Source organism: Ovis canadensis, chromosome X, assembly GCF_042477335.2.
Source record: "Ovis canadensis isolate MfBH-ARS-UI-01 breed Bighorn chromosome X, ARS-UI_OviCan_v2, whole genome shotgun sequence".
NCBI lineage: Eukaryota > Metazoa > Chordata > Mammalia > Artiodactyla > Bovidae > Ovis > Ovis canadensis.
The window spans coordinates 89,217,504-89,231,452 of NC_091727.1; the positions used below are offsets into that span (position 1 = coordinate 89,217,504).

The following is a 13,949-nucleotide window of genomic DNA, read 5'->3' on the forward strand; positions in this document are numbered from 1 at the left end:
AAGAAAGAGATTTCAGCATGGTTAATAAGCACTCCCCCTAAATTAAATAATTATGAAAGACAAAAACAAAGAAAAAACAAACCAGCTTGTACATTTAAAGAAAAGATTGAATGGCATATATAAATAGTAATGAATGCTGAAAAAATAAAAGTTTTCACAAAATTACTTCACGTCACATTTCCAATTCTAGATGAACTCCAGAAAAATATAAATTGTTAACAGATCATTGGTAAGGTAGTTTTAAAATTACTTTAAACATAAGTTGAGCAGTAGTGATACAAATATAACACAGAACAGAAGGTGTTAAATAGCTAGAACAGGCCAAATGCCTTTAAAACTAACACCTTGTTAAAAGAATACCACAGATACCCTCTTATTCAATGTTACTAAGCTACAGAAATGTACTGAATTTATCAATGAAAATGAATGCAAGTAAAATTCACACCATTCACTGCTAGAAAATAAAGTAATATTATTGGCATCAACCTAGTTTCTGTCAACACTTAATCATATTGGCACTGAAATATGTTTTAAGATTCTTCCTTTTGGCCTTAAGTTACAACTCTAATTCTGAATAGGCAATTATTTATGGCATGAATACCAAGATTCATGCAACTACAATAAGTTCATACATAACTGAATCTGTAAGATTCACAAGCTCAAATAGCTGATTTTTTTTTAAAACATCCTGCTTTATATGAGAAACAAATGACAACTAAATAGGCAGATATCAGATTTTTATTCAAAAAGAAAACCTCTACAGTATGGCTTAAGGTCAGCATAGAATCAATCTCCAATATTATCAACAACTACAGACTTAGAAAAGTAGTTAAGTGATGTTTGGGCGTCCCTGGTCTCTCACAGGTTAAAGCATCTTCCTGCAATGCGGGAGACCTGGGTTCAATCCCTGGGTCGGAAAGTGCCCCTGGAGAAGGAAATGGCAACCCACTCCAGTATTCTTGCCTGAAGAATCCCAAGGACGGAGGAGCCTGGTAGGCTACAGTTCATGGGGTTGCAAAGAGTTGGACACGACTGAGGGACTTCACTCACTAAGTGATGTTTTACAATCAGTCTAAAGCACTTCAACATCAGCAAAAAAACAACATAATGGTTATATTATTACCTCCTGGTATGTTCTTATTATATTCCGCTTCTTTAAAGATTGACAATTCCTGAAGCTCAGGTAAAAATAATAACAGCTACCATTCATTAGTCATCTATTTGGGCCAAGTATCTTGCTTTATACATATTATTTCTAATCTTCACAACAAACTCTTAAAATTGGTTTTATAATCTCCAGTTTTAAAATTAAGAAATAAAAGATCAGAGGAACTTGTGCGAGGTTACAAATTTAATACATTACTGGTTGGCCTGGATACTCATTTCCCAAACATTTTAGACATGTGAGAAATTAGCCTACTTTGTTGTTATACTCTAAACAGGTTGTTCTTCAATCTTGCCAGGCCCAGAGTGACTCTCCTCCCCAGGATGGACTGCATCTGGAATACCATGTGCAGTCCTGGACATCACACACTCAAGAAAGAGTGACAACTGTCAGGCTCTGGTCAGAGAGCTGATGAACTTCCTGTGTGCTGAGTTCCTTACTATTGCTGCTACTGCTAAGTTGCGTCAGTCGTGTCGTGTCCAACTCTGTGCGACTCCATAGACGGCAGCCCACCAGGCTCCCCTGTCCCTGGGATTCTCCAGGCAAGAACACTGGAGTGGGTTGCCATTTCCTTCTCCAATGCATGAAAGTGAAAAGTGAAAGAGAAATCACTCAGTCGTGTCTGACTCTTAGCAACCCCAGGGACTGCAGCCTACCAGGCTCCTCCGTCCATGGGATTTTCCAGGCAAGAGTACTATTGGTATTGTTCAAAGACCACTTTCCAAGAATGAAAATCATACAAGAAAAGATTTTAAATCATAGAAGAGACTGGGCTAGATCATCTGTAAGGTCCCTTCTAATGCTGGGCTTCTGTTATTTTATATCTAAATTAGTATCTGGAGTTTATGCCAGATACTAAAATTAGCTTTCAGATTCAAATCACTAATTTTGAATAATAAAAAGGTAGAACAATTTTTATCAGCTATAAGCATATGATTTTGTCCAAAGGGAGGAGGACTATGGGACCTCTCAAGGTTCCCTGTCTGTCTCAACATTATCATTTAAATCTGCAAGAGATGAATCTATTACTCTGCATGCATGCTAAGTTGCTTCAGTCATGTCTGACTCTTTGTGACCCCATGGACTGTAGCCTGCCAGGCTCCTCTGTCCATAGGATCCTCCAGGCAAGAATGCTGGAGTGGGTTGCTATGCCTACCAAAATACTAAAAACAGTCTAACAATGAAATGACAGTCTTTTTGCTAGTGCTTATGTGGGACGGATATTCATTTTTAGTTACATAAGGGAAGAAATATATTGGCTAAAAGTATTTTATATTTTATGAACTTTTTTTCTTTTTTGAGAATAAGGTATTTACATTTTATAAGTACTAATATTTAATCACTGTTGAAAGATGTGAATCAACCTGTGTTGTGCTTAGTCTCTCAGTCATGTTCGACTCTTTGCGACCCCATGGACCGTATCCTGCCAGGCTCCTCTGTCCATGGATTTTTCCAGGAAAGAATACTAGAGTGGGTTGATATGCTCTCCTCCAGATCTTCCCAACCCACGTCTCCCATATTGCGGGTGGATTCTTAACTGTCTGAGCCAGCAGGGAAGCTCTGAATCAACCTAGGTATGATATTTCTCTTAAAATGGGACAGTTTGATTTTACTGGGCAAAAACATCAATTTATAAATTGGTTTTCACTCAACTTACTGCACTAGGTTGGAGGAGTATTTCATAAACGCAGATATTTTATTTTGACTATTTTTAAAGGTGGCTTCCGTGTTTGTATAATGTACTTATTATAAGTAGCTTGGGATAGTTTATATCTGCTATCTTCTTGAGCTCTAAAGCTTGAATCATCATTTGTTGTTTATGACCAACTCCAACACCCATTAAACTATTCTCTTAGCTTCACAACAAACCATCTTATCAGACTTCTCTTTCTCCAATCAATTTAACCATAGAAGTACTTTTAAACAAATTACTTTAGTTTCTTTATTTTGCTCTTCTCATTAGTAGTAGGTGTTATAATGCTTGTTTTGAACTTGAAATCTCTACAGAGAAACATGAAGAGATTTATGCAAAGTCATAGAAGAATTCAGTGGTAGAGTCTGGAATTAAACAATGGACACAATTTTGTGCTTATATTTGTATATCAAATTTTGTTAGAATAAACTCTGCATGATTTTTAATAAAAGCTTCATCTTTATAATTCACATGTCAATTTATTTGAACTTTCTCCTTGAAAAGGCACTACATGCTGTACAAAATGAAACGTGTTTATTTGTGGTTAATCTCAGGAGCCATCATGTGCTTGATAAACACATTATATACAGAACCACAAAAAGACAAAGATAATGTGACTTGAAACCTGAACTTTTTATCATTGCTGGGCATACACACCAAGGAAACTAGAATTGAAAGAGACACGTGTACCCCAATGTTCATTGCAGCACTGTTTATGATAGCCAGGACATGGAAGCAACCTAGATGTCCATCAGTAGATGAATGGATAAGAAAGCTGTGGTACATATACACAATGGAGTATTACTCAGCCATTAAAAAGAATACATCTGAATCAGTTCTAATGAGGTGGATGAAACTGGAGCCTATTATACAGAGTGAAGTAAGCCAGAAAGAAAAGCACCAATGCAGTATACTAATGCATATATATGGAATTTAGAAAGATGGTAATGATAACCCTATATGTGAGACAGATGTATAGAACAGACTTTTGGATTCTGTGGAAGAGGGCAAGGATGGGATTATTTGGGAGAATGGCATTGAAACATGTATAATATCATATATGAAATGAATCACCAGTCCAGGTTCGATACATGATACTGGATGCTTGGGGCTGGTGCAGTGAGACGACCCAAAGGGATGGTATGGCGAGGGAGGAGGGAGGGGGGTTCGGGATAAGGAACACATGTATACCTGTGGTGGATTCATGTTGATGTATGGCAAAACCAATACAATATTGTAAAGTAATTAACCTCCAATTAAAATAAATAAATTTATATTAAAAGAATAAAAACAGGAGGTTTGGTACTGAAAAAAAAAAAAACAGATGGGGAAACATCTGGTATATTCCATAATATTAGAGCTACAGTGTACCCTGATTAATGCCGCAGAAGACACTGCTTTCACAAAATTGGGTCAGTGACTAAATTTCAAGCAATGCCATTAAGGTAAACTGAGGTTTAGAAATTTGTAAAGGAAAAGTATTATATAAAGAATAACAAGCATTTACGGAATGCCTTAAAATACTACCTCAATTTATCTTCACAAATATTTCTGATATGCATTTTCATTTTAAAGATGAAGACATTGAGGTTCAGAGGTTATTTTGCCTAAGGCAAAGGGCAGAGTCAGGATTAAAACTCAGGTGTATCTCACTCCAATACCAATAGACTACACTGCCTCCTAAACATTTAACTACTGTTTTCAAAACGAGGACCCTGGGAGGAATAAAATAAAGCAGGAACTTACTTGTTGGAAAGAAAAATCTTATCAGAGATCTCAAGGCAGAAGTTTCATTCAGAGATTGCCCATCAGCATTTTCACGGCTCCACAGAATATAGTTATTTGCAGATACAGAATCCGTAAACCCTTAAGAAAAGTGAAATTATTAACCCCAACATAAAGTTATCACCTTCCTTGACCCTTTAAAAGAAATTACCTTTGCTTAAGTTAAATATGGAAAGTCTAAGAACTAACAGACATTGTATTTAAAACTCATAGCAGCAGCTGCTGCTGCTGCTGCTGCTAAGTTGCTTCAGTCATGTCCGACTCTGTGCGACCCCATAGACGGCAGCCCACCAGGCTCCCCCATCCCTGGGATTCTTCAGGCAAGAACACTGAAGTGGGTTGCCATTTCCTTCTCCAATGCATGAAAGTGAAAAGTGAAAGTGAAGTCGCTCAGTCGTGTCTGACTCTTAGCAACCCCATGGAGTGCAGCTTACCAGGCTCCTTCGTCCATGGGATTTGCCAGGCAAGAAAACTCATAGCAGCTAGGTACAATTAATAATCAGAATACGTTTTTGCTGTGAAACTAAAAAACTGAGTATTAAGTTTAAATAAATTAATTTAAAAATACATTTTAAGATGTTTAAACTATAGGCTGGAACATGCCATTGTTGACTACAATAGTCAATTTGCCTCTGATAGTCTTGACATCATCTTGACATTGTATATTGTCACCCTGCTTATTCAACTTATATGCAGAGTACATCATGAGAAACGCTGGACTGGAAGAAACACAAGCTGGAATCAAGATTGCCGGGAGAAATATCAATAACCTCAGATATGCAGATGACACCACCCTTATGGCAGAAAGTGAAGAGGAACTAAAAAGCCTCTTGATGAAAGTGAAAGAGGAGAGTGAAAAAGTTGGCTTAAAGCTCAATATTCAGAAAACGAAGATCATGGCATCCAGTCCCATCACTTCATGGGAAATAGATGGGGAAACAGTGGAAACAGTATCAGACTTTATTTTTGGGGGCTCCAAAATCACTGCAGATGGTGACTCCAGCCATGAAATTAACAGATGCTTACTCCTTGGAAGAAAAGTTATGATCAACCTAGATAGCATATTCAAAAGCAGAAACATTACTTTGTCGACTAAGGTCTGTCTAGTCAAGGCTATGGTTTTTCCAGTAGTCATGTATGGATGTGAGAGCTAGACTGTGAAGAAGGCTGAGTGCTGAAGAATTGATGCCTTTGAACTGTAGTGTTGGAGAAGACTCTTGAGAATCCCTTGGACTGCATCTAACCAGTCCATTCTGAAGGAAATCAGCCCTGGGATTTCTTTGGAAGGAATGATGCTAAAGCTGAAACTCCAGTACTTTGGCCACCTCATGTGAAGAGTTGACTCACTGGAAAAGACTCTGGTGCTGGGAGGGATTGGGGGCAGGAGGAGAAGGGGACGACAGAGGATGTGATGGCTGGATGGCATCACTGACTCGATGGATGTGAATCTGAGTGAACTCCGGGAGTTGGCGATGGACAAGGCAGCCTGGCGTGCTGTGATTCATGGGGTCGCAAAGAGTCAGACACGACTGAGTGACTGAACTGAACTGAACTGAACTGAGTCTTGACATTCGGTGTGAAAGTCATTCAGTCATGTCCTACTCTTTGTGACTGCATGGACTGTAGCCTGTCAGGCTCCTCTGTCCATGGAATTCTCCAGGCCAGAATACTGGAGTGGGTAGCTGTTCCTTTCTCCAGGGGATCCTCCCAACCCAGGGATCCAACCCAGGTCTTCTGCACTGCAGGTGCATTCTTTACCATCTGAGCCAGAAGGGAAGCCCAAGAATACTGGAGTGGGTAGCCTCCACTTGCGGAGGATCTTCCAGACCCAGGAATTGAGCCGGGGTCTCCTGCATTGCAGGCAGATTCTTTACCAGTTAAGTTTCCAGAGAAGTCCTTGACACTCAGAGGCCCAATCAATTAACAACTTGGAAACAGTATGTATTCCAATTAAACCAGATGCCATCACAGAAACTCTTGGCAAATATGCTGGCTTCTTTATTTACTGATTTAAAAAAAAAATCAAGGTTTTAGACATTATAAACATTATCTCCTTCCTTACCACTTCAGAATAATCTGGTTTTAGTTTTACTTGCATGATTCCCTCCTATATAAGGGGAGAGGATATCCATCCTCATTCCATAATAAGGATTTGTCCATATCATTAAGGATTTTCCAACATTATCTTTAATAACAGCATTCCATTATACAACTCTATTATAAATGAGTTGATAATTTCTCCCATAGAAAGACATTTAAGTTTTTTACAATTTATTGATATTACAAAGAACACTGGAGAAGGGAATGGCAAACCACTTCAGTATTCTTGCCTTGAGAACCCCATGAACAGTATGAAAAGGCAAAAAGATAGGACAGTGAAAGATGAACTCCCCAGGTCGGTAGGTGCCCAATATGCTGCTGGTGATGAGTGGAGAAATAACTCCAGAAAGAATGAAAGGATGGAGCCAAAGCAAAAACAACACCCAGTTGTGGATGTGACTGGTAATGGAAGCAGGGTCCAATGCTGTAAAGAGCAATACTGCATAGGAACCTGGAATGTTAGGTACATTAATCAAGGCAAATTGGAAGTGGTCAAACAGGAGTAGGCAAGAGTGAACATCGATATTTTAAGATTCAGCAAACTAAAATGCACTGGAATGGGTGAATTTAACTCAGGTGACCATTGTATCTACTACTGTGAGCAAGAATCCCCCAGGAGAAATGGACTAGCCATCAGTCAACAAAAGAGTACAAAATGCAGTATTTGGATGCAATCTCAAAAATGACAGAATGATCTCAGTTCGTCTTCAAGGCAAACCATTCAATATCATGGTAATCCAAGTCTATGCCCCGACCAGTAATGCTGAAGAAGCTGAAGTTGAACGGTTCTATGAAGACCTACAAGACCTTTTAAAACTAATACCCAAAAAAGATATCCTTTTCATTATAGGGGACTGGAATGCAAAAGTAGAAAGCAAGTAACAGGCAAATTTGGCCTTGGAGTACAGAATGAAGCAAGGCAAAGGCTCATAGAACTTTGCCAAGAGAATGCACTGGTCATAGCAAACACCCTCTTTCAACAAAACAAGAGGAGACTCTACACATGGACATCCCCAGATGGTCAACGGTGAAATCAGATTGATTATATTCTTTGCAGCCAAAGATAGAGAAGTTGTATAAAGTCTGCAAAAACAAGACCAGGAGCTGTTTGTGGCTTAGATCATAAACTCCTTATTGCCAAATTCAGACTTAAATTGAAGAAAGTCAGGAAAATCACTAGACCATTCAGCTATGACCAAGTCAATCCCTTACGATTATACAGTGGAAGTGGGAAATAATACTTAAGGGACTAGATCTGATAGACAGAGTGCCTGATGAACTATGGATGGAGGCTCATGACACTGTAAAGGAGACAGTGATGAAGACTATCCACAAGAAAAAGAAATGCGAAAAAGCAAATTGGCTCTTTGAGGACGCCTTACAAAACACTGTGAAAAGAAGAGAAGGGAAAAACAAAGGAGAATATAAAAGATATACCCATTTGAATGCAGAGTTCCAAAGAATAGCAAGGAGAGATAAGAAAGCCTTCCACAGCAATGCAATCAGTGCAAAGAAATAGAGGAAAACAATAGAACGGGAAAGACTAGAGATCCCTTCAAGAAAATTAGAGATACCAAGAGAATATTTCATGCAAAGATGGGCTCGATAAAGGACAGAAATGGTATGGACCTAACAGAAGCAGAAGATATTAAGAAGAGATGGCAAGAATACACAGAAGAACTGTATAAAAAAGATCTTCATGACCCAGATAATCATGATGGTATGATGACTCACCTAGAGCCAGACATCCTGGAATGTGAAGTCAAGTGGGCCTTAGGAAACATCACTATGAACAAAGCTAGTGGAGGTGATGGAATTATAGTTGAGCTATTTCAAATTCTAAAAGATGATGCTGTGAAAATATTACACTCAATATGGCAGCAAATTTGGAAAACTCACCAGTGGCCACAGGACTGGAAAAGGTCAGTTTTCATTCCAATCTCAAAGAAAGGCAATGCCAAAGAATATTCAAACTAGTGCACAAATGCACTCATCTCATACACTAGTAAAGTAATGCTCAAAATTCTCCAAGCCAGGCTTCAACAATATGTGACTCGTGAACTTCAAGATGTTCAGGCCGGTTTTAGAAAAGGCAGAGGAACCAGAGTGTAGGAGACAGGAAGAATAAAAGAAAAGCATGCCCCGGTAAGGGCTACAAAAGAAATTTATAATTATTGATAAACTGGATGCTATAAGGCATGAGACTCTTGGAACAAGTCCAGAGGGAAGAGTTCATAGTCTTGAAAACAAAATATGATCCTGGGTTCAGAAAACCGACCCCAGACTGTTTCTCAACTGACATCTCAGACTCACATGTTTAACGTATCTGGTGGAAAATCTATAGATAAGAATATTAGTCTTAGTTACTGATTTGTTATTGACTACTGTTTCTTAGTTACTCAGTGGTTAATGATCATTTTGTTCTTTGGCCCTGAAGGCCACATGAGCTTAACTCCCCACATATGCTTTCATTAATAAAGCTGGCTTAGATTCAGTTTCGGCACCTTCACCTTGGAGTGGTGTTGGTCCCCTGATCCTCGCTTTTCACTGAATTCTTGTGTCTTGTTTCTCATTCTCTTGCCATATCGTGCTTTCAGAAACAGTGCTTGTCGAGGGGGTCTTGACACCAGAGATCAAGTTGCCAACATCTGCTGGATCCTCAAAAAAGCCAGAGATTTCCAGAAAAACATCTACTTCTGCTTCATTGACTATGCAAAAGCCATTGACTGTGTGGATCACAATAAACTGTAGAAAATTCTGAAAGAGATGGGAATACCAGATCACCTGACCTGCCTCTTGAGAAATCTGTATGCAGGTCAGGAAGCAACAGTTAGAACTGGACATGGAACAACGGACTGGTTCTAAATGGGAAAAGGAGTATGTCAAGGCTGTATATTGTCACCCTGCTTATTTAACTTATATGCAGAGTAAATCATGAGAAATGCTGGGCTGGAGGAAGCACGAGCTGGAATCAAGATTGCCGGGAGAAATATCAATAACCTCAGATATGCCGATAACACTACCGTTATGGCAGAAAGTGAAGAACTAAAGAGCCTCTTGATGAAAGTGAAAGAGAAGTGTGAAAAAGTTGGCTTAAAGCTCAACATTCAGAAAACTAAGATCATGGCATCCTGTCCCATCACTTCATGGCAAATAGATGGGGAAACAGAGGAAACAGTGGAAACAGTGGATGACTTTATTTTGGGGGCACTCCAAAATCACTGCAGATGGTGACTGCAGCCATGAAATTAAAAGACTCCTTGGAAGGAAAGTTATGACCAACCTAGACAGCATATTAAAGAGCAGAGACATTACTTTGCCAACAAAGGTCTGTCTAGTCAAGGCTATGGTTTTTCCAGTAGTCATGTATGGATGTGAGAGTTGGACTATAAAGAAAGCTGAGCACCGAAGAATTGTTGCTTTTGAACCGTGGTGTTGGAGAAGACTTTTGAGAGTCCCTTGGACTGCAAGAAGATCCAACCAATCCATCCTAAAGGAGATCAGTCCTGAGTGTTCATTGACTCATTTGAAAAGACCGTGATACTGGGCAAGATTGAAGGCAGGAGGAGAAGGGGAAGACAAAGGATGAGATGGTTGGATGGCATCACCAACTCAATGGACATGAGTTTGGGTAAACTCTGGGAGTTGGTGATGGAAAGGGAGGCCTGGTGTGCTGCAGTCCATGGGGTCGCAAAGAGTCAGACTGAACTGAAAGAACACTGCCTAAAACACTCCTAGATACAGTGAATAGACTGGTGGCTACAGATGTGGTGGGGTGGGAGAATTGGGTGAAGTGGGTCAAAAAGTACAAACTTCCAGTTATCAAATAATTAACTCCTGAGATAAGGTACTGCATATTTGAAAGTTGTCAAGAGAGTAAATCTTAAAAGTTCTTATCACAAGAAAAAAAAATTTTGTAACTGTGTATGGTAACAGATGTTAACTAGACTTAACTGTGGTGATTTTACAATACATACAAAAATTAAATCGCTATGTTGTATACCTGAAACTAATATAATGTTAGATGTAGATTATATTTTAATTAAAAAAAATAAAGAACTCTACAATGTAACAATTATCACTGGAGCTATATATCTGCAGATATTTATTTAAAAAATCCTTAGGATAAATTCTTAAGGAATAGCTCTTGACCTTGGCCACACTACCCTCCAGTAAGGCTGCTGCAAAGTATACATCTACCAGCAGTGCAGGCAAGTGCCAACATTCTTGGACCTTCACCTTTTTGTTGTTGCTTGTCAGTTTGATGGCCAAACTAATGGTATTCCTTGTTTTAATCTGCACCTTTAGTTATCAGTGAGCTGATCTCTTTCATATATTTGTTGTGTAGTAGAGAATTTAACTCTTAATCTGCCACATACATTGGAAATATTCTTCAAAGCAGTCAGTTACCTTTATATTTTTTATGATGTTTTGGGAAATTGAAAAGTATAAAATGTTTTTGGACTTCCCTGGGTGGTCCAGTAGTTAAGAATCCTCTTTTCAGTGTAGGGGACATGGGTTTCATTCTTGGTGGGGGATCTGAGATCCACATGCCACAAGCAGGGCAACTAAGCCCATGCACCACCAACTAGTGAGCCCAGGTGCCACAATTAGAGAGCCCACATGCCAACTACTGAGCCTGCATGCTCCAGAGCTAGTGCGCCTCAACAGCTGACTCCGTGCAGGCAAAGTTAAAAAAAAAAAAAAAGCTTAAAAAGTTTTATGTAATCAAAGGTATCAATCTCCTACTAAATATTTCTGCATTTCAGGTCATGTTTTAAAAGGCACTGTGGACAAAGAATGTCACCAACCATTACAGTAAACAAAGAATGTTGCCGGCCACATCCAGTAAGTCCTTAGACATTGCAGCTGCCAAAGACAGTGTACCCTGAGGGGGGATCAGGATGGAGAAAATCAGGATACTGGTCCTAGATAGTTAAGATGCATATCAAAGGAATAATTTCAATAAGCCAAGACTCTTACATCTTCAAGTATACAGAAAAGCACTAAATTCATTCACTTGAGATGTCTGTTTTTCTTTAATTAGCAGTAATCTTTTGATGTTTGACTCCTTGGGTGTTTTTTTTGTTTTCATTTTGTTTTTGCCAAAACTCCTATATATCCTGGCTCCTCCCCTAGTTCTTTTGGAACGGTCCTTCAGAGCTATCTCAGAGGCTGTTTCCAGGCTTAAGTCCTCAGAAAGTCTGCCAAATAAAACATAATTCTTAAATTTTACGTTGTGCATTTTTTCAGTTGACAGCATTTTAAACTCTAACAGTTCCTTCTACACTTTGTTTCACTTTTTATTTTTTATGGGCTTAATTTTTTATTTATGTTGTTGTTTTATTTTAATTTGAGGCTAATTACTTTACAATATTGTAGTGGTTTTGTCATAGACTGACATGAATCAGCCATTGGTGTACATGTGTTCAGGATCCATCCTGAACCCCGCTCCCACCTCCCTCACCATCCCATCATTCTGGGTCATCCCAGGGCACCAGCCCTGAGTACCCTGTCTCGTGCATCGAACCTGGACTGGCGACCTGTTTCGCATATGATAATATACATGTTTCAATGCTATTCTCTCAAATAATCCCACCCTCGCCTTCTCCCACAGACTCCAAAGACTGTTCTATACATCTGTGTCTCTTTTGCTGTCTCGCATACAGGGTTATCATTACCATCTTTCTAAATTCCATATATATGTGTTAGTATACTCTATTGGTGTTTTTCTTTCTGGCTTACTTCACTCTGTATAATACGCTCCAGTTTCACCCACCTCATTAGAACTGATTCAAATGTATTCTTTTTAATGGCTGAGTAATATTCCATTGTGTATATGTACCACAGCTTTTTTATCCATTTGCCTTCTGATGAACATCTACGTTGCTTCCACATCCTGGCTATTATAAACAGTGCTGTGCTGAACATTGGGGTACACATGTCTCTTTCAATTCTGGTTTCCTCAGTGTGTATGCCCAAAAGTGGGATTGCTGGGTAGTATGGCAGTTCTATTTCCAGTTTTTAAGCAATCTCCACACTGTTCTCCAGAGTGGCTGTACTAGTTTGCATTCCCACCAACAGTGTAAGAGCGTTCCCTTTCCTCCACACCCTCTCCAGCAATTATTGTTTGTAGACTTTTGGATAGCAGCCATTCTGACCAGCGTGAGATGGTATCTCGTTGAGGTTTCAATTTGCATTTCTCTGATAATGAGTGCCGTTGAGCATCTTTTTCATTGTGTTTGTTAGCCATCTGTATGTCGTCTTTGGAGAAATGTCTATTTAGTTCTTTGGCCCATTTTTTGATTGGGTCTCTTATTTTTCAGGAATTGAGCTGCAGGAGTGGCTTGTATATTTTTTAGATGAATTCTTTGCAGTTGCTTCGTTTGCTATTATTTTCTCCCATTATGAAGGCTATCTTTTCACCTTGCTTATAGTTTCCTTCGTTATGCAAAAACTTTTGAGTTTAATTAGGTCCCATTTGTTTATTTTTGCTTTTATTTCCATTACTCTGGGAGGTGGGTCATAGAGGATCCTGCTGTGATTTATGTTGGAGAGTGTTTTACCTATGTTCTCCTCTAGGAGTTTTATAGTTTCTGGTCTTACGTTTAGATCTTTAATCCATTTTGAGTTTATTTTTGTGTATGGTGTTAGAAAGTGTTCTAGTTTCATTCTTTTACAAGTGGTTGACCAGTTTTCCCAGCACCACTTGTTAAAGAGATTGTCTTCTTTCCATTGTATATTCTTGCCTCCTTTGTCAAAGATAAGGTGTCCATAGGTGCGTGGATTTATCTCTGGGCTTTCTATCTTGTTCCATTGATCTATATTTCTGTCTTTGTGCCAGTACCATACTGTCTTGATGATGGTAGCTTTGTAGTAAAGCCTGAAGTCAGGCAGATTGATTCCTCCAGTTCCATTCTTCTTTCTCAAGATTGCTTTTGCTATTCGAGGTTTTTTGTATTTCCATACAAATTGTGAAATTATTTGTTCTAGTTCTGTGAAAAATACCGTTGGTAGCTTGATAGGGATTGCATTGAATCTATAGATTACTTTGGGTAGTATACTCATTTTCACTATATCGATTCTTCCAATCCATGAACATGGTATATTTCTCCATCTATTTGTGTCCTCTTTGAGTTCTTTCATCAGTGTTTTATAGTTTTCTATACATAGGTCTTTTGTTTCTTTAGGTGGATATATTCCTAA

General features: G+C 38.9%; 1 protein-coding gene across 1 annotated transcript in view; it reads right to left on the bottom strand.

Moving 5' to 3' along the window:
• The window catches only part of FMR1NB (FMR1 neighbor), a 54,320-nt gene that overhangs the window by 17,766 nt on the left and 22,605 nt on the right, over positions 1 to 13,949 (bottom strand). The window contains exon 2 of the mRNA XM_070290612.1: positions 4,605 to 4,724. Coding sequence (XP_070146713.1) covers positions 4,605 to 4,724 — 120 coding nt within the window. The remainder of the gene's footprint in view (positions 1 to 4,604; positions 4,725 to 13,949) is intronic.